This window comes from Myotis brandtii, unplaced genomic scaffold (assembly GCF_000412655.1).
Source record: "Myotis brandtii unplaced genomic scaffold, ASM41265v1 scaffold147, whole genome shotgun sequence".
Lineage (NCBI taxonomy): Eukaryota > Metazoa > Chordata > Mammalia > Chiroptera > Vespertilionidae > Myotis > Myotis brandtii.
This window is the reverse complement of record NW_005355292.1, coordinates 1,098,109-1,117,145: the sequence shown is the minus strand read 5'-3', so window position 1 is coordinate 1,117,145 and position 19,037 is coordinate 1,098,109. Positions and strand designations below refer to the sequence as shown.

General features: G+C 49.4%; 1 protein-coding gene across 8 annotated transcripts in view; it reads right to left on the bottom strand.

Annotated features, from left to right (window-relative positions):
• Positions 1 to 5,293: 5,293 nt before the first annotated feature.
• The window catches only part of TTC3 (tetratricopeptide repeat domain 3), a 100,666-nt gene continuing 86,922 nt past the window's right edge, over positions 5,294 to 19,037 (bottom strand). For 7 of the 8 annotated variants that reach the window (XM_014535641.1, XM_014535640.1, XM_014535639.1 and 4 more), the window contains 10 exons: positions 18,549 to 18,617; positions 17,270 to 17,366; positions 15,895 to 15,995; positions 14,863 to 14,953; positions 14,417 to 14,518; positions 11,318 to 11,658; positions 9,535 to 9,661; positions 9,231 to 9,365; positions 7,723 to 7,815; positions 5,294 to 6,716 (listed from right to left, as the gene is read on the bottom strand). In XM_014535641.1, coding sequence (XP_014391127.1) covers positions 6,642 to 6,716; positions 7,723 to 7,815; positions 9,231 to 9,365; positions 9,535 to 9,661; positions 11,318 to 11,658; positions 14,417 to 14,518; positions 14,863 to 14,953; positions 15,895 to 15,995; positions 17,270 to 17,366; positions 18,549 to 18,617 — 1,231 coding nt within the window. In that variant the 3' untranslated portion in view covers positions 5,294 to 6,641. The remainder of the gene's footprint in view (positions 6,717 to 7,722; positions 7,816 to 9,230; positions 9,366 to 9,534; positions 9,662 to 11,317; positions 11,659 to 14,416; positions 14,519 to 14,862; positions 14,954 to 15,894; positions 15,996 to 17,269; positions 17,367 to 18,548; positions 18,618 to 19,037) is intronic. The other variant, XM_014535642.1, reaches the window with a different exon arrangement.

Genomic DNA, 19,037 nt, shown 5'->3' with positions numbered 1-19,037 from the left:
GCCGGCTCCCTGGCACCGGGAGCGGGATCTAAATGAAGGCCTTTGGGTCACCGATCAACAGGGCTGAGCGGGCTGGGGGAGTCGGCAACGCGCCTTCCCAGGACCTGCTGACCAGCGGAGGGAAGTCAGCACAGAATGGCCTTTATCCCTCCCAGGTGTTTGGAGACAATGACCCTCTGTGGCGGCCCTGGCAGGAAGGCCTCTCTCGGAAGTGCCTGCCGCGGCCCCAGGGCAGCAACGCACCCTCGGAGGCTCCGCAGGGAGGGCCCCCCACCCCCCGGGCATCCTCCCTGCAGGCAGGTCAGCAGCATGGCCTCTGGCAGGGTGGCCCTCATGCTGGCTTCTGGGGGGCACCGAGTCACACCTGCAGGATTTACCTGCGCCCGCAGGCGGCCGGGTGTGAGGGGACCGGATGCTGTGGGAGGGCTGGGCAGGACCCCCCATGGCCCGTTCCTGGCAGCATAGCCCGCACCAGTGTCTACTTCCCAGAAGGGCAGGGAAGGGCACCAGACCCGCAGGAGGGGGCCAGGCCGGAGGGGCAAAAGCACCACTGGCAGCGTGAGCAGGACCCCGGCCAGACAGCAGTGCAAGGCGCTCACTGGGCAGCGGTCACCTCAGAAGGGTCAGGGGTGAAACGAGAGGCCTCCCAGGCACCTTCAGCGCCCTCAGACCACAGGTGACCCCCCTCCTCAGGAGCGCTTCTCCTACAGACACTCCTGCCCCACAGACTCTGGGCGTGGGGGTCGGTAGCATTGGTCCCTTTCCGTGGTGTCGACTCCCACCCTCCATCCGAGGTGGGAGGAGGGCACAGACCCCCACAGCATTTCCACACACAGGGGCACACGTGGCACCTCAGTGACCCGAAGCAGACGGCAATGCACGGTAGCAGGAGGCACGGCCTTTGCGTTTTATAGAATTTCTTACACTGCTAGTGCACAGAATTCAATTTTCAACAGTTGGGCCGAACAGCCAGCTAACACAACTCCCGCAAGTGGAGTGACTGGCTCTTCTCCTGGGGCCAGGGGAGCCCACTCCAGCACCCAGGCCTCATCCGCGCCCAGGCCCAGGGCCAGACGGGTCTTGGCAGAGCGGATGGTCCCACCCGCCAGCTCCAGGCAACCCCAGGACAGCTTGCGCCACCCTCACCAGGCGCGGCCTTGGCGTTCGCTCGGGGTTTGGCAGCAGTAGCCGGTTTGGCATCAGGCTCTGATCCTTCACTCCCCCGAGCAGCTTCCTGAGCCACCGCCTGGCTGAGGGCTCTGCTGGGGCTGCAGGGCCTGCACCCCGAGGAGGGAGGCCTGTCCTGGGGGGCGTCAGGTCCGCCCCCAGCCCCCCAGCCCCCGTGGGAATCTAGCTTCACAGGCAGGGCTGGTGTACAGGTCCAGCCTCGCCCAGGGACCGTGGTCACCACTGTGCCTCCTGGACCCCAGTGTCTCTTTTATTTCTTTTCTGTTTTTGTTTAGGTTTTTTTTTAAAAAATATTTTTATTGATTGGAGAGAGAGAAACACCGATGAGAGAGAATCATTCATCAGCTGCCTCCTGCATGCCCCACACTGGGGATCTAGCCCACAACCTGGGCATGTGCCCTGACTGGAAATTGAACTGTGACCTCCTGGTTCCTAGGTTGACGCTCAACCACTGAGCCACACCGGCCGAGCTGCTTTTGTTTAGTTTTTATTGAAAACAATACGTACAAAAAAGTGCACGGGCTTTACATGTACAGCTCCACGACCTTTCCAACTTGTGGCAGCCAGCCAGCGCTCGGGCCACCTCCTGCCCCCCCCTCCTCCGCAGCACCACCCGAGGCAACGAGGCAACGACCCTGACCGCCCACAGCGTCCTGGTCTTGAGGTTCACAGACATGGGCTTGCGCGTTCTCCGGCTGCCTTGGCGCTCTCGTGTCTGCTGTGCACTGAGTATTCCACTGCACGGATGGCGGCACCACCGCGGACGGCACCTGGGCTGTTCTAGCTGGAGGCTGTTCCAGCTGGAGGCTGTTTGTAGCTGGAGCTGTTTGTAAGTACCTGCACTGCCGCCTGCGCACCTGGCAGGTGTGCGCGTGGCCATGTCACAGGTACCGCAGTGCCAGCTTTAGTAAACGCTCTTACAGCAGTTGCGCTGACCCCACTGCCGCTAGCAGCGTCTGACAGCTCAGCTGCTCCACAGGCCCACACTTGGCACTGGCCGCCTTTTCTTATTCCCGCCTCCCTGGTGGGCAGCGGGTCTAGCTGGAGGCTGTTTGTAGCTGGAGGCTGTTCCAGCTGGAGGCTGTTCTAGCTGGAGGCTGTTCCAGCTGGAGGCTGTTTGTTGCTGGAGGCTGTTCTAGCTGGAGGCTGTTCCTAGCTGGAGGCTGATCCTAGCTGGAGGCTGCTCTAGCTGGAGGCTGTTCTAGCTGGAGGCTGTTCCAGCTGGAGGCTGCTCTGGAAGAGGCCAGGGTGAAAGTACCTGCACTGCCGCCTGCGCGCCTGGCAGGTGTGCGCGTGGCCATGTCACAGGTACCGCAGTGCCAGCTTTAGTAAACGCTCTTACAGCAGTTGCGCTGACCCCACTGCCGCTAGCAGCGTCTGACAGCTCAGCTGCTCCACAGGCCCACACTTGGCACTGGCCGCCTTTTCTTATTCCCGCCTCCCTGGTGGGCAGCGGGTGGTGTCTCGTTGTAGTTTTCGCTTCCGTTTCCCTCCTGATGGGCACTGCGTAGAGCTGACCATCAAAATGCCAAGGAACCTGCGACTCTTTGTGGCGTGCCTATTCAGAATGTTTGCTCATTTCCACATGCATTACCTTTCTTACAGAGGTTTCTGGGGCTGCTTCTGGAATCCTCTGCCAGACTTCTCCCACTTCGTGGCGTGACTTTTCACGCACAGTAACTGGACTTAGAGCTCTGAATGGTAATGACATTCCGTTTACTGATGTTTATCCTGGTGGGTGGTGCTTTCTGCATCCTAAGGATCTCTGCCCATGCCGACCCAGGACTGCGTCCCATAGGACTTCGTAACTTTGCTCTCCTAGCTGTGACATGACCCATTTGGAGTCCATGTTTACGTATACAGTGAGGTCAAAGCTCATTTTTTTCCCATTTGTATATCCCAAGCTATTATTCTTAATGGAGTTAGAAACGTCTTTTCCGATTATTGATGGCTGTCTCCTCAGGACTTTGTAGTTCACTAGTGCTATTTAGTTTCTGCTGAATAGCATTTCGGTTTTGTTTTCTTCCTTTTCTGCCACTTTTAAGGGGGGAATTGGAAGAGACGGTACAACTGGGAGGCGATGATGGAGTAACTAAGAACAGTCCTCATCCCACCTGGGGAGCTGGGTGCCCGCGCCTCCTCCGCGAGGCCCTCCAGCACCACCCCGGAGCCAACCTCACAGCTCTGGTCCGAACCCACATGGACCAGACCAGACCGGCAAGGCCGTCCGCGAAAGCCACAGAGGCAAGTCAACTCGTGGAGGTTTCAGGAACGAACTGTTACTTTCCACAATGACTGAGGTGACTTGGTTTCTTCTTGCTCTTTCCTCCAGCGTGGGCTACCCTGAGCTCCACTTCTGATCTCCAGCCGGATCATCAGGGCGCCCGACTCTCTCTGTGCTACTCGGCCCGCCCCCCAACAATTGCTGGCTCCCTTACCAAGGGCATCTGTGCCGGGAACTAGGCAAACTGTGAGAGTGCCATCATCTCCCTCCCTCCCTGGCTGCTTCTTCAAAGGCCCTTCTCGCCACCTGAAGTTACATTTGCTGATTGCCTCTTGGACAGGAAGACAAGCCCCCCGGGGTCCTTGCCCCTGGTCACCGCTGTATCAGAACGGCTCACCCAGGGCACGTGGAGGTACTCTGTGCACGTTTTCACTGGTTTCCAGGCTCTGCCCACCATTCTGGGCAAAGCACTGGAGGCAGATGGCAACATGATGGACATCCCTCTTAACAGACCGAGTCAGGGGGCATTACATGGGACTGGTAATCAATTCGGTTTGTATTTACTCGTATAATAAAAGGCTAATATGCAAATTGTCCCTATGGGTGGGAGTTTAACTGACAGGGAGTTACATGTGTGCTGACCACCAGGGGGCGGCACAGAACATGGCGGCTTTAGTGACAGGGCAGGCAGCCAAGGGAAGGGAGGCCCAGCCCGCAGCCCCTAGGAACCCTACCCGTGCACGAATTTCGTGCACTGGGCCTCTAGTTCTTTCAATAAAGTTTTATTAAAGTTTAATACAGTTTAAACCACCTAAACGCACTTCCCATTTCTCTTGTGCGGGTGACATTGGAGATGCTTTAGGTCCTGGTTCTGACCAGCCCAGCTCGTCTGCTTCTGTGTGCTTCTCATCAGCCTCCCAGCAAGCATCTTCTGAGGATGAAAGAATTTCCATCCTTGTTACTGTTTTTCCCACCTGCTTCCTTTAACCCACTTCTCCAGGAGGATCTAAAAAACTACCTAAAATAGGTTCATTGCTCCAGTTTTGTGCTGCGTTATCACGACCCACCTGCCTCCACTATACATGCTACGAACTCCCTTAAAAATGCAGGAACGTTTTGCATTGCTCAGCACGCTTTTAGTTTTACTTTGGGTTACCCACTACTTGTAGCACAGTGTAAGCTGCCCGGCAGGGAAAAGAATCTAAACTCTTGGGAATAGTTATTGCTTTAAGTTATACATTATTTTGAAGAAAAGGCTATCAGATGAAAAACATAACTGATTTTCTTCAATCATCTCTTCGTGTCAGCGTACATGGGTCCTTGCAGAGGGAAGCCCTGCCGATCAGCCTTCGCAGTTGACGAATCCACAGGCTCAAGAAGAAACTGGTGCTGAGGAGTGCACTTCACCATCCTTAGACGTACTCTTCCTGTCTCTGTGAACTTCCCATTCATAAACTTAAATAGCCAATCTCGTAAACCTTTATTTGGGCACAAAGCAACGTTTGGATCCAGACTCTAAAATGCCCTAAGACCTTGGTTAGGCCCCTCAGACAAACATGGCTCTCTCCTGACGAGGTCACTTTTAAAAATGTGAGCATAACAGCCTGGCCAGTGGCTCTGTAGTGGAGTGCTGACCCAGGAACCAAGAGGTCCCCAGTTTGATTCCTGACCAGGGCACATGCACGGATGTGGGCTCAATCCCCAAGGTGGGGAGTGCAGCAGTCGGCACATTGATGTTTCTCTCTATCCCTCTCCCTTCCTCTCTCTCTAAAATAAATAAAAACATATTCTAAAATGTCAGCATAACACAGGTGTCTTGAGGTTTCAAGTAGAATGCTTCTCTAGCATTGGTGAGAAAGAACTACACACACACCAGTGGACTGCATTTTAAAATGCTCTTTTATTTGACACTCACAAGATGTGTAAGGCATGTTCACAAGTCAGATGTACAAGGCCCGTCTCTCATTTCCCAGCTGCTTTCTTTCCACGGTACCTGCTGCTACAAACTGGTCCCTATGTACCTTCCTGCCGACAGGTCTCAGGCATTAGGAACATGCAGACAAGGTGGTAGGAGAATCTGCTTCAAAACAGGGAATAAGCATCTATAGACCGTCACTGAGACATCAAAACTCACGGAGCAAGGCAGAGGAGGGCGACAGACCGGCTCATGAACTTGGGATTGTGAGCTTCCAGGGGCACAAAAAACACACAGAAAAAATATATTGTTCCTTCCTGTTTGAGAGAAATGGAATGTGTCCAGAATTCGTGTTTCTACGTTTACCACTGTCTACACATCACTAAGGAGAACTAATTTTAACTGTTCCTACTGTAGTTAGTACAGGATGCATGCATTACTTCACACAAACACGGAGCGAGGTAGCAGGGACACCTTGGGGTTGCCAGTTACACAAGAGTCTGTGTTCGGTGGTGGTTCCAGGAAGGGGATGGTGCTGCCTGCTCCCCACAGTGCTTGCTGTGAGCGACAGACACCTGGCACCTGTGTCTAACCAGGAAGCAGGAAGATGCCACAGGAGAAGGTGAGGAGCCACAAAGCCAGCGCCACCTGGGGGGTGGGATGATGAGCGCGGAGCCTCGATTTCAGGGGTAAAGAGGCTGATACAAGAAAGTGGTTTATAATCAATTTTCAAAACTCAGATTATATCTTTACAAGATGACAAATAAACACTTTAGAAATCTGCTTGTGGGAAATGAAATAATTAACAATCAAAATCACACGATGTTTCACATGAGGAGATTCTAATCTTTTGGTCTAATTCAGCCAAAATTTTAACATTAACTACATATGATTAAAGTGTGGTTTGCTTAAGCCCATTTTTAAATGCAGAATCTTTGAGGAAGCATGTTGGCGTGTTTTCAGGAACACTGACTCCTGTAAGGATTGGACAGGCCACGCACTCGAGGGCGGCTCTGGGGTGTCATGCAGAGCCGTGGTCCCAGCGGCAGCCCAGCATCGTGAGAATGTGGTCACGCCAATTCCATCAGCCCCAGGGGGCTGTTACCCAAGTGGTTAATCAGAGCAGGGAATTACTATCAACTACATTAAAGATTTCCACTTATTAGCACTGTGACACAGTGCAAAGAATCTTCAAATGTCTGCCTTTTATATCAAAGTTGTATATTGTTATTCTTCCAATTCAACCAACCGCTAAATTCCCTTTGGTGGGCCTGACTACCTGGGGCAGCAGGCGGCCTCTTCCGGAAGGTGCGGCTACTCTCCTGACGGGAGGTCACGGCCGAGGCAGGCCGGGCAGGAGCTCTGGCCTTTCAGACACTGCTTGAAGCACTGGAGGGAGAAAAGGAAGTCAGCAGCGCAGGGGCAGGGGCAGAGCGCTCTGTGCTGCCTTCAGCAGGCAGCGCGAACTTCACCGCCAGGGAGGGGCCTGGAGCCCAGAGCTCAGGGCCGCTGTAGCTGCTCAGGTTGGGAGCGTGGCCCAAGCCCGAGGAAACGCCACCGCAGAACCTGCCCCGTGAACTCTGGGCCTCCCCACCCCAGCTCCAGTCTTGGCGCTTCAGCGGCCCTGACCTCTAGAGCTGGCATGTTCATGTCCCTTGGACTCACTCATCCAATCCCTCACCCCCGCCTCAGCGCCCCGTCTGCCTGGCCCTGCACACCCAGCAGCTGGGTGTGTGACAGGTCTGAGATCCCGGTGTGACGACCTGCCCCCGCCCCCCCCACCATGGGGCAGGACGGGCGCCAGACTGCAAGTCTCCCGACTCCCCCAGTGAGAACCCAGCCTTTACCCCCTCCTCAGGTTCATAAGCCCACGTGGCAGAGCCCTGAACTCTTCTAAAACCCAGCATCAGGGGTGCAGGACAAACGCTCACGGCACCCCAAACACCAAAACAGTTACCCCCAAATCCCAGGAGGGTACAAGTCAGAATCGGCCAGGACTGGGCACAGGGCCCAGTCAGGTTGAGTGTTTCTCCTCTGAAATGCTGCCCCTGCCTCACGCTCTGCACTAAACTGACAAGCGTGAGTCTGGTTCCACGTGCAAGAAACCGCCTGTCGGGGAGCTGGGCCTGCGCTCAATGTCCGCCCCTGCCTGGCCGATGGAGCCGTGTGTCCGGCTCGGAGTGAGGGGTGGACAGGCAGCTCAGGGCGCACAGCCGGGGCCCAGGAGCCTGTCCCCTCCCACAGCACCAGCCTGGAAGCGGACAGTGATGCTACACAGGAACGGGAAGTGCCCTGGAAACACGCGACGTATGGATACCCAGGGAAAAAACCCGTTTGTTTCCAAAATACTTCATAGTCTGGATGCACGCTCTGAGGGTGGCCAGGAAACGCTTACCCCCTTGTGAAACTTGTGCCCACAGCTCAGCGCACGCACATTTTTGGATTTGAACACCTCATGGCATATTTCACAGGAATGTGCACCCAGTGTCTGTGGAAACAAATGTGGCCAAATAATAAATCACTACGTTCCTTTTACTACATAAACTTCCGACAAGTGTCTTCAAATACTTCTGCCACTAAATTGGCAAATGATTCCCATTGATAGCTAAGCAAACTGATAAAACAACTTGTTTTTATTTAAAAAAAATTATTTACTGCCCTGCCAGCGTGGCTCAGTGGTTAAGTGTTGACCTGTGAACCAGGAGGTCACAGTTCGATTACTGGTTGGGGCACATGCCCGGGTTGTGGGCTAAATCCCCAGTGTGGGGCCTACAGGAGGCAGTCGATCAATGATTCTCTCTCTTCATTGATTTTTCCATTTCTCTCTCCCTCTCCCTTCTCTATGAAATCAATAAAAATCTATTTTAAAATATTTATTTTTTATTCTCATTTTTTAAAAATTAAATTTATTGGGGTGACATTGGTAAACATGAACATATAAATTTCAGGTGTGGGTAAAACAACTTATTTTTAAATAGCAATTCTTAGGAAAAAACATAAATGTATAAAAGAAAAGTATACTTTTAAAATTCTAATTTTCTCAGAGAAAAAAATGTTTTATATGGTTAATGGATTTCCTGGTAAGTTTGGAACCAGCTGAATATTACAAATTAATCCTGCATCTAATTTTCTAACAGCTGGCGACAGTAACGTAAATTACGACACCTCTACACTAGGGACTACTGTGTGGCCGAGTAAATCTTAATGAAGTCCATAATCCCTGACGAATATATTTTATTGATTTTTTACAGAGAGGAAGGGAGAGAGATAGAGAGTTAGAAACATCGATGAGAGAGAAACATCGACCAGCTGCCTCCTGCACATCTCCCACTGGAGATGTGCCCACAACCCAGGTACATGCCCTTGACCGGAATCAAACCTGGGACCCTTCAGTCCGCAGGCCGACGCTCTATCCAGAGTCAAACCGGTTTCGGCCCGAGTAAATCTTAATGAAGTCCATAATCCCTGACGTAAAAGCTGGTCACAACAGGCCTCTGAGTAGAAGCAGGCATAGAACAGTAAGCCTCATATGACCATCAACTCATTTAAAACAGCAACAACAACAGGGAATGTGTGTACAGAGATGCCTAGAAAAGAGTCTTCGAAGATGTGAAATGGTAACAGTGGCTCCTTCTGGTTAAGAGAGATTTAATTTTTCTCTGCTATTTTCTGAAGTTTCTATGAATGTGGATTAATTGTGTAAATAAAAACGAAAACAGACAGCTCACTCGGCATATCCGTGCCATCAAAAAAGCAGAGAGACAGCACCTGCTATTCACGGACGGTCTACAGGACAAGGAATTAGGTCTAGAAATAAGAGAAATGGGGCTAAACCACTGGTCCCATGGCTTAACAATGTTCTCCTAAAAACCAAGAAAACAGCATCGCACATGCACCACTCACAGGGGTGTCTTCTGTCCTCTGGCCCCGGGCTTTGGGCGATGGTCCAGCAATCACGGAGGGCGGGCCCTGGGCGGTCCCCATCCCCGAGGCAGCGGAGCTGGGCTCGGACAGCGGCCTGTCCTGTCCTGCACGTGGCTGCAGAGATAATGCGGGTGGGGAAGAAAGTTCGCACCCATAAGCTTGCCCCCTTGTCGTCAGGAACCTGCTCACCACCTCTGGTTGGAGCCTGTTTTGTTCTTACAAGTCCCACATCTACATCCAGGAGGACACAGGGGCCTTTCGCTGTATCTGGACGGACACTGACCTTTTGGCTTTGCTGTTCCTCCAGAATGTGTGCCGTCACCCTCTGGACAATTTCATCAATGCTCAGTCCTGACAGCGAGGTCTTGCTTTTGTTTCGAACTTTTCTAATAAAACCAGCAAGCTCGGTGCTGAAGGAGGAAGTGGGGAGAAATGAGAGCGGAACGTCAAAGCTTTCTACTGCTGAGAAGTATTATGTGCAACAAAGTATTATGTGCCAATATCAACCCAGCAGCCAAGAGAAACAAATACACACAAACAAAAGGAACAGGCAGACACTAGCAGCTGTACATAAAATAGCAGGATCACTCCTTCCAAGTGGAATGAGACTCCAGCATGGTGTCTAAATACTCATTGCAATAGAGTGTCACACAGCAGTTATCTGCGGGATCAGCGGGGAGAGCCATCCCTCCGCAGACACCGGGCTCCGGCAGCCGCTGATGCAGCATCACTAACGCCCGGACACCAGGGCCTGACCCGACACCACAAAACCTCTACCTCAGAGGAAACCAGCTTGGCTGACGTCCTCCCTCAACAATCTAACCCACAACACAGTTTGCACAGCCTGTTTCACAAGCACCAGTGGGTGTGGATAAATGGTAATAATTGACAGCAACTTGATATTACACCACAAATAGCCCAAATGTTTTAACTTGCAGAAAATTGATGCTTTTCTAGTTGGTTACTTAACTGCCAAATTTAGCCAGGGTTGCAAACAATCTTATTTGTAAGGTACTGTCAGTAGTTTCAACTTGAATGTCCTTACAACTGGCAGGGTTATGGCTCTTGAGAGAACCTACCAACCACGCTTCTCACCTGCGGCCCACGGGCTAGGCACCCACGTGCAGACCAAACACTCACTTTGCAAGGGCAGGGCTGTCCCCGTAGATGCAAAATATCCATTCTCGTCTATCACAGTTCGAGGGCTATTTGTTTCAAAAGCATAAAACCAGGGACTCCAACTAATAGCGCATCAAAGGCAGAAATAACATGGGGGTGCAGAGGGCCGCCGTGGGTGGGGGACTCCTCTCCTCCTGGCTGTATTCTGGAGACACTCCTGTACCTCATCTGAAACAAGGGGCACCTCTTCTCCTCGTGCCAACCTGGAGGGCGAGGCCAAGGTCCGGAGAAGCCCCACTGACGTGTGGATTGGGAGCTCAGGTGAGACAGCGCAGCCCCCCGCCCACCGGATTCCCTTTGTAACCTGCCCACACCCCTGATTCACCAGGGAATCATACCATTCTCTTCAACCTCACACCTGAGAGAGGTGCTGCCCACACGGCGAGCTGCTGCCTCCTTTTACGGGCCTTGTTTTCCAGAACCACATGAAGCCAGTGACGTGCAGGTCACCAGGGGCTGCCTAACTAGTGCTGCCTAACTAGGCAACTCCCTAAGTAGTGCTGCATAACTAGGTAACTCCCTAACTAGGCAACTCCCTAACTAGTGCTGCATAACCAGGCAACTCCCTAACTAGTGCTGCATAACCAGGTAACTCCCTAACTAGGCAACTGCCTAACTAGTGCTGCGCATGTCACTGACCTCATCACATCTTAGGAAACGGCCCGGTTCTGATGAGTGCTCAGAGTTCTCACTAGATACGCACATTAAAAATGTATTTGAAAATGCGCACCTCTCTGCTTAAAAAAGAAAATGTAGCACCTGCCTTTCTGAATAAAACAACTGTGCAATCCTTCCCACTTCAGCCCCTCACTGGCCACAATTGTACCTGCTCAGGAAACCTGTTCAAGAAAAGTGTTTCGCAGACTCAGCAGCGTCTGCCAGCGCACCTGCTGTAGCAGGGGAGCACCGCCGACAGGTGCTCCAGGATGCTGTTGAAGGGCCTTTTCGGAGACTGGCTGGGACGGGCGCGTCCCGGAGGAACGGGCAGTTTCTGATCAGCCGGGAGGCTGCGTTTTGGCTGAGCTGCCTGGCCGGCGCCCTCACACTCCTGCTGAGCGGAGGGCGATGCTGGCAGCGATGGCGAGGGAGCCCCCACTGGGCGATCACCGGCAGAGACCAGGCTTGAATCCTTGGGAACCGCTGTGTGGTTTCCGGTCCCGTGACTTGCAGACGTGGAGGGACCCTGCTCATCGTGACCTGGAGACTCAGGAAGTGACTTTGGGCGAATCTGTGAGGGACACACCACAGTGGGACTTAGAGAAACATCCATGGCAAAGACTGATAATTAAACATGACTAAGAAAAAAATCGGAATACAATACAATTAAATGTTTGTTTTGTGTTTAATTACTTATCATAACATGCCTGCTAGCTGTTAGAAAAGGCTGGACTCTGACTTCTCAGTAACTCCCTTCATAACTCCTTTCTCTGTGAAATCTGAAACGCCGCCTAAGGGAGAACATCGCACCCACCGACCTGCCTCCTCCCTCTCACGGGACCCCACTCCCTTCCCGGCTGCTCTTGGCGAGGAACCAAACGGCTGCTCCAACACCCCCCCAAACCACCCTCGCCACGGCCGCCAACATCTTCACCACTGAGGCCCGGGACACCGATGCTGCGGGTCACTCTCTCGTTCCCGTCCCAGCTCCCTGCAGCCTGGCCAGGCCTCAGCGTTGAAGCTCTCATGTACCCGAGCTGACCTCTGCCTCACTCCCCCTCCCCGGGCCATCTCATCCTCTCCTGCCTCGGTGACTGGTGCCTGCTGCCCTCAGTGCCCCTGGTTAAAGATTCCATCGAGATGTGTCCCAGCCTCCAAATGCCCTCACGCACCCACCACGCCCGCCCGGCTAACTATCCTGGATCTCGCACTCACTCCACTGAGACCTCCGAGAGGAAGCTTCCTGCGCCTGGGCCCCGTTCAGGTTGGTGCCCTCCTCTACTGCTGCAGCACTCCACGCGCCGGGGAGAAACCTGGCCCACTCCGCACTCCGCACTCCGGGTGTAACTCTGGGTCTCGCTTCCCAAGCCCACAGGCATCTGAGGGCACAGACCACAGCTAATCCTGATCACCACTCCGTGCCCAATGGATGAAGGGTGGGGTGGCCGAGAGGAGGTGGTTTTTAGGGACCTTATGTGCAAGCTCCTGGCACAATGAGAGCTCCCAGGTTCTGGATGTAAAATTATTTTGAGTATTTATAAGGTTATATTAGCTGGAATTAAACATTAATAGTAAAATATTCTGCTGAGATCTAACTCTTTCCCCTTTCATAATCTGCTATAAGAACTTGGAAAAACTGTAAATGGTAAGTATCTTTAATTCTAAATAAAACTCTATTTCTTACTCATTTAATGGAGAGAAAAAACTTATTCTGTGGAGACAAAACTTTGAATCTCAACAGAATATTTTACTCAGTTCAAGGAGGCTAAATGTTTTTTTTTTAGATGAATGCACTAAGTTTGAATGCTTAACATGCTGTTCTGATGAGAAAAAGCCATTCAAGACCAGGCTCCCACCTGCAGGGAGCTGTCACCTAAGTTAAGGAGAGGAACACACCTGACAGAAGGTCCCGGGTCGGGCAAGAGGGCAGCCTGCCTGGGCTCAGGGGAAGGCAGGACGCAGAGTGAGGATGGGCCCCGGGTGGGGAAGAGCCAGGCAAAGTCTGGCAGTAGCAGGAAGGTGTGAATCAAATGCTGGGGAAATGGGGGCTTTAAAGCCCATTTCAGAACCGGAAGATTTCAATGTTGTGGCAAAACATTCTGAAATCTATCTCTGATCAACTCTTTTTGTTTTTTTGTTAATCCTCACCCAAGGATATTTTTCTATTGATTTTTAGAGAGACTGGGAGGACAGGGGAGAGACAGAGAGAGGGAAACATCAATGTGAAAGAGACACATTGATTGGTTGCCTCCCGCACGTGTCCCAACCAGTGTCAGGAAATGAGCCTATAACCAAGGTTCGTGCCCTTGATCAGAATTGAACCCGGGACTCTTCAGACCACGGGCTGACACTCTATCCAATGAGACAAACTGGTTAGGGCTTGTTTTTCTTTTTTATTTGAGAGGAAGGGATGTGAAATGAGAGGGAGAGAGGGAGAGGAGGAGGAAAAAGGAGGGAGAGGGAGAGGAAGAGAGCGACATCATTTTGTTCCACTTATTCACTGGCTGATTCCTGTATGTGCCCTGACCGGGGATGAACCGAAACTTCAGCATCAGGATGACGCTCTAATGAACTGAGCCACCTCGCCAGGGCTCTAGTAAACTCTTGAATGGAGTCCTCCTTGAAATTCTTATGGTCTGATCTCCTAGGGCTGAACTCACTTCAGTTCAGTATTCACTGAGCATCTGCTGTGTCCAGATAAGAATCACATGCGCCAGAATAAAGTGGCACTAGGGTCAGCCACACGTTAAAGTCTACAAAGGAAAGGGCATGCTCTTCGTGACGGAGCCGCATATTCTAAAACAAGACCAGGCTTGGCAATCACTGCTATTCAGAAGACTCAGCACATTCCTCAAACCAGCAGCACAAAGCCCACGTGTGTCTCACAGATAGCAGTGTTTATCTGTATTTCACAAGAAAACAAATCTTAAATTTCAGATGTGGTCTCCTGCCTCTAAGCATCAAGGAATAAATTATACCTGAATCACAGGCACCTGCTATACCTGGAATATTTGTTCAAAGGCGGGACACTCACACACACACCTCAGCATCCAGAAAAGAAAGGGGAGATGAGCAGCAGTGTGTTCGCCACCTCAGGTCTCTCCTTAGACCCGGAGGTAGAGAGAAAGTCTCCTGTTTATATAGAATGTTTACTGTAACACCTAAAGGTTAACTAGTCACACCAACAATGAAAACATGAAGGCAACTATTCATCCATCCCATCCCCACTCCCAGACAACAGCAGCAGCCAACGACTTTGGCCAACGAGGCAAGAAACTGGCTCATGATGCTTTGTTTTCTTCCCTCCAAAGAGAAGGTGACAGACTTACTGTGCTCCATGCAGGAAACGGGAGCGCGGAGATCTGCACTTCAGGGAGCTCACTGAGCCGAGAGCCAGTTTTAATGGCCTTAATTTGTTCTTCAAACTGAGACTGTAGGTAGAAGAAAAGGGTCCAGTTTTCTAACAAATTCCAAGGGAAAACCACAATCTCAATGAGTGCTATTTTTCTTACTATACATTAAAAACGATCAACAATCTTCCAAGAAACATAAATGAAACGAGGGTATTAAAGCGACTGTTTCCTGAAGGACAAAGTGCAGAATAAGACCTCACTGACAGACACGCTACAGCCTCATCAACACGCTGCTCTCACCTCAGCATCCAGGTTAGAGCTGGACAGTTAAGAAATATCATTACTTTCATGAAAAACTCTTCTTAAAATTTCAACAAAAATTATCTATTGCTTTTTTTAAAAAAAAATGTTTTACAACTTACCTCTGCTTTCTCAATTTCTTTTCTAACATCAGAAAGAAATGATTCCCATGAATGTATGTCAGACTCTAGTTCAGGATATGCTGCAGAATCACTGAAAAAGGAGAAAAACATGAAACTGCTAATGTCCACTTTAAAATATTTTTAAAAATTGAAAGCACTAAAATACAAATTAAAACAAACATTTAAACATGAAAGATATATTTCACATGATCACACACACACACAAAAACAACAACTATATTTTTGCCCGGCTGGCAAACATTTAAACATGAAAGATATATTTCACATGATCATACACACACACACAAAACAACAACTATATTTTTGCCCAGCTGGTGTGGCTTGGTGGTTAAACATTGACCCATGAACCAGGAGGTCAAGGTTATATTCCCTCCCGGTCAGGGCATATGCCTGGGTTTCGGGCTCAATCCCCAGTGGGAGGCGTGTAGGAGGCAGCCAATCAGTGATTCTCTCTCATCACTGATGTTTCTATCTCTCTCCCCCTCTGCCTTCTTCTCTGAAATTGATACAAAATATCCTATATAATAAAAGCCTAATATGTTATGTGTCCGGAAGTCTGTTCAACCAATCAAAGCGTAATATGCTAATGATATGCTAAGGCCACTCAACCACTCGCTATTGACCACCAGGGGGTAGATGCTCCAACCAGTAGGTTAGCATGCTGCTGGGGTCCGGCCGATCAGGACTGAGCGAGATGGGCCGGACATGCCTGGAGCCCTCCAGCAGTCCCTCCTCGCCCCGATTGTGCACTGGTGGGGTACCTCGGCCTGGCCTGTGACCTCTCGCAATCCAGGACCCCTTGGGGGATACTGGAGAGCCGGTTTTGGGACGATCCCACAGGCCAGGCCGAGGGACCCCACTGGTGTATGAATTCATGCATTGGGCCTCTAGTATTAAAATAAATAAAGAAATAAATAAAATGGTCCTGCCTAATGTAAGATTTTTTCCTCACCTGTAACTTTCATTTGCTAAATGACATGCTGGGAAATATACCCATAAGGCCTACAGTACCTGCGCAATTGCTTCAGGGTCTTCAGATACCCTTCTGCTTGTGATTCCACAATCTGTAACTTATATACTTCTGCCTCTCTCCGGTTTTCAAGCACAGATACCTACCATGAGATGAGAGAATGTTTAAATATTTTAAAACTGAAAATCTGAAACTAGTTGAATTTGTTAAAACTTAAACATTATAAACCACTTTGCAGTTTCTTCCTAAATGACACACAATGACAGAGACACCAGAACTTGTTTATGTTGTAATGTCAGGTGACCATGAATTAAAACTTTTGGATGTGAAACTAGAATAACAAAATGACAGTAAAATGATATACCTTAAATGCCACTTTTCTCAGAGACGACACTTCCCACATGGCTTACTGCTGCAGCACAGAGCACGGCTACCTGTGTGCATCCCCCAGTGGGCGGGACCTGCGCCTGTCTACCCAGGGCAGAGCACCCACGGCTGCACCCTGTCCGACTCAGAGGCCGCAGAGACGCTGTGCTCAGCTTCACGGGCGTCGGGAGCCCTGGCGCATGCTTTTACAGCAGCGGACTCGCCGGCTTCCCCACCAGCCAACCAGCGGCTTTGGAGAGTCACTGCAGGAAGTGCAGAACTGCCTGCTTCAGTCCAGGTGTCAGCACCTTGCCAGGACCCACCGGCAAAAAGGCTTGCCAGGTGGTGGTGAGAACTGACAGCTGGGACTGTGGGTGCGAGCACGGGTGCTGCAGATGACAGGTGCTCGGCTTTTACTTCCCTCCCTTCCTTAGCAGCAGCTACACAGTCGATATTTAACTGAAAGACTCGTGTTTGCAGATTGCACAAGCTAAGCCTTCTTTTATTTTCCCAGAATAATTACAGACACATATACCCATAAACCACATTAACTTCTTAATTAGACAAACCACGTTTCCGAACTAAATAAAGTACAGCCAGGGGTCATCATTTTTATTTTTTTGTCTCACTACTTTCTCAAACACAGATATTGGCACATATCCTTCTGGGGGGAGGGCGAGGGCGAGTATATTCTTAAGTGGATGATTTTCGAGTTCCTTTTCTAGTATTGGCAAACGTGCTTTATGGCTGACTCTTAACTAAGTATAATGAAGCCATTCAAAGTGGAGAGCATACAAAATGACTGACTTACAATGTTCAATAAGGAAAGCAGGTTACAAAATGTGGTGTACACTGAGCACAGCTACGAGACACAACCTCAGCGTGAGGGCAAACAATGAAGAAGCCGCAGGCGAGGAGAGTGGTTGTTCCGGAGACAGGACACCTCGAGCCTGCGCGCTCCCGGCAAGGCTGTGGTGCCCCAGGTGCAGTCAGCACAGAGCAGACCAGGGCCTGCACCCTGTCTGCCAGTCCCCCCGGGGCTGGGCTCACCTCTGCAGCCACAGCTCTTTGAAGAATCTCTTCATATTGCTCCTTCCCTTTCCTTATTTGCTCTTCTATTTTCGTTTTCTCATTTGTAAATGTGTTACTGCAAATTGTAAAGGAGAAACACTTTTTGAAAAAAATTTTACCACTGAGATTACAAAGGCTAAAGCTAGGGTAACTTTGAGATCATGCCACAAAAAGACATACAACATCTTCCAGAGTAACTTCTTGCCTAATATTTTACTACGTAATACAGACTCACACGTGCTCTTTGCACTTCACAAATGATCACAGGAAGATATGAAATTGAAAGTGAGGCCCTAACTGGTTTGGCTCAGTGGATAGAGCGTCGGCCTGCGGACTGAAAGGTCCCAGGTTCGATTCCAGTCAAGGGCATGTACCTTGGTTGCGGGCATATCCCCAGTGGGAGGTGTGAAGGAGGCAGCTGATCAATGTTTCTCTCTCACTGATGTTTCTAAGTCTCTCTCTCTCTCCCTTCCTCTTTGTAAAAAAAAATCAATAAAATAATTTAAAAAAAAAAAAGAAAGAAAGTGAGGAACTGGTGGGAAACTGGTTCACCATTTTTATGAGCAAAGAGGGAGTATACTCTGTTATATTAATACACTTTATAGAATATCCGTCATCCTTTGAGTCAGAAATTCTATCTTGACACAAATTACAAGGAAATAACCCAAAGGAAAAAATGATCTATATAAAGTTGTTCATGGCAATATACCTGTAACAGCTAAAACAAGGCAGGCATGGACCATAATGTGAATGGAAATGCGTATATGAGACAATATATGAGAAAAGCAGAATGCAACTGCTTACTACTGAATAGACTGGTAACCAATATGTGCAAACATTATTTCCATTTAATAAAGGTTAAAAGAAAACTTTTTTATAGGTTTATAATGAAAATCCTTCAATGAACCTATAATCACAGCAACAAACTACCATAATGTAGTTGAGACTGGTATTTCAGTAACACAAAAGAAAAGTGTTTAAAACACACATTTAGTTTCAAGCTAACTCAAGGGAAAAGAGGCGTAATAACCAACTATAAATTCAGATTTTTAAACTGACAATGTGAAATAAAGTAGGAACATCACAACATAAAAATACTTAAAGGATAAATTTTAAATATTAAATAATAAAATCGAAAATAAAAAGAGAAACAATCATTTAAAACACAGACAAGCAACAATATGTTTAGATGTCCTGTGTGCTTGTGCCTCTGCTATAAAAAGTGTAAGACATACAAATAAATTTAAACTTAATTTGCCTGATTTCAGAAGACTGATCCAGAAGGAATTCATGTTCCTTTTCCTGTCCATCATTTTTCTGGGTGTACCTATGAAAGCATAATCACCAAATTTTAATTAGTTTTTTCAAGATTTTTTTACAAACCTGATCCAGAGTAAATTCTACCCACAGCCATGCAAAATTCCTTGAATTCTTTGTAAGTTTTTAAATTTTGTTTCATTTCTAGTATCTTCAAAATAGGCAAAGAATTTGGGTCATTTTCCTCTTTGGAAGCTTTCCTTTTACACTTGGAGGGCAGATCACGGATTTCAGCCATTTTATTTGATCACTAAGTCATATGCCTGTCGCATGTCACCCTATCTCAGTCCACTTCAAGGAGCACTCCTGGGAGGTTTAAGATGAGACAGGAGTACAGTATGACCAGTGGTTCTCATTCAAAATGCAAACAGCCTCTGTTTTTGTGTGTGTGTGTGTGTGTGTGTATGTTTTAGGATGTGTATTGATTATT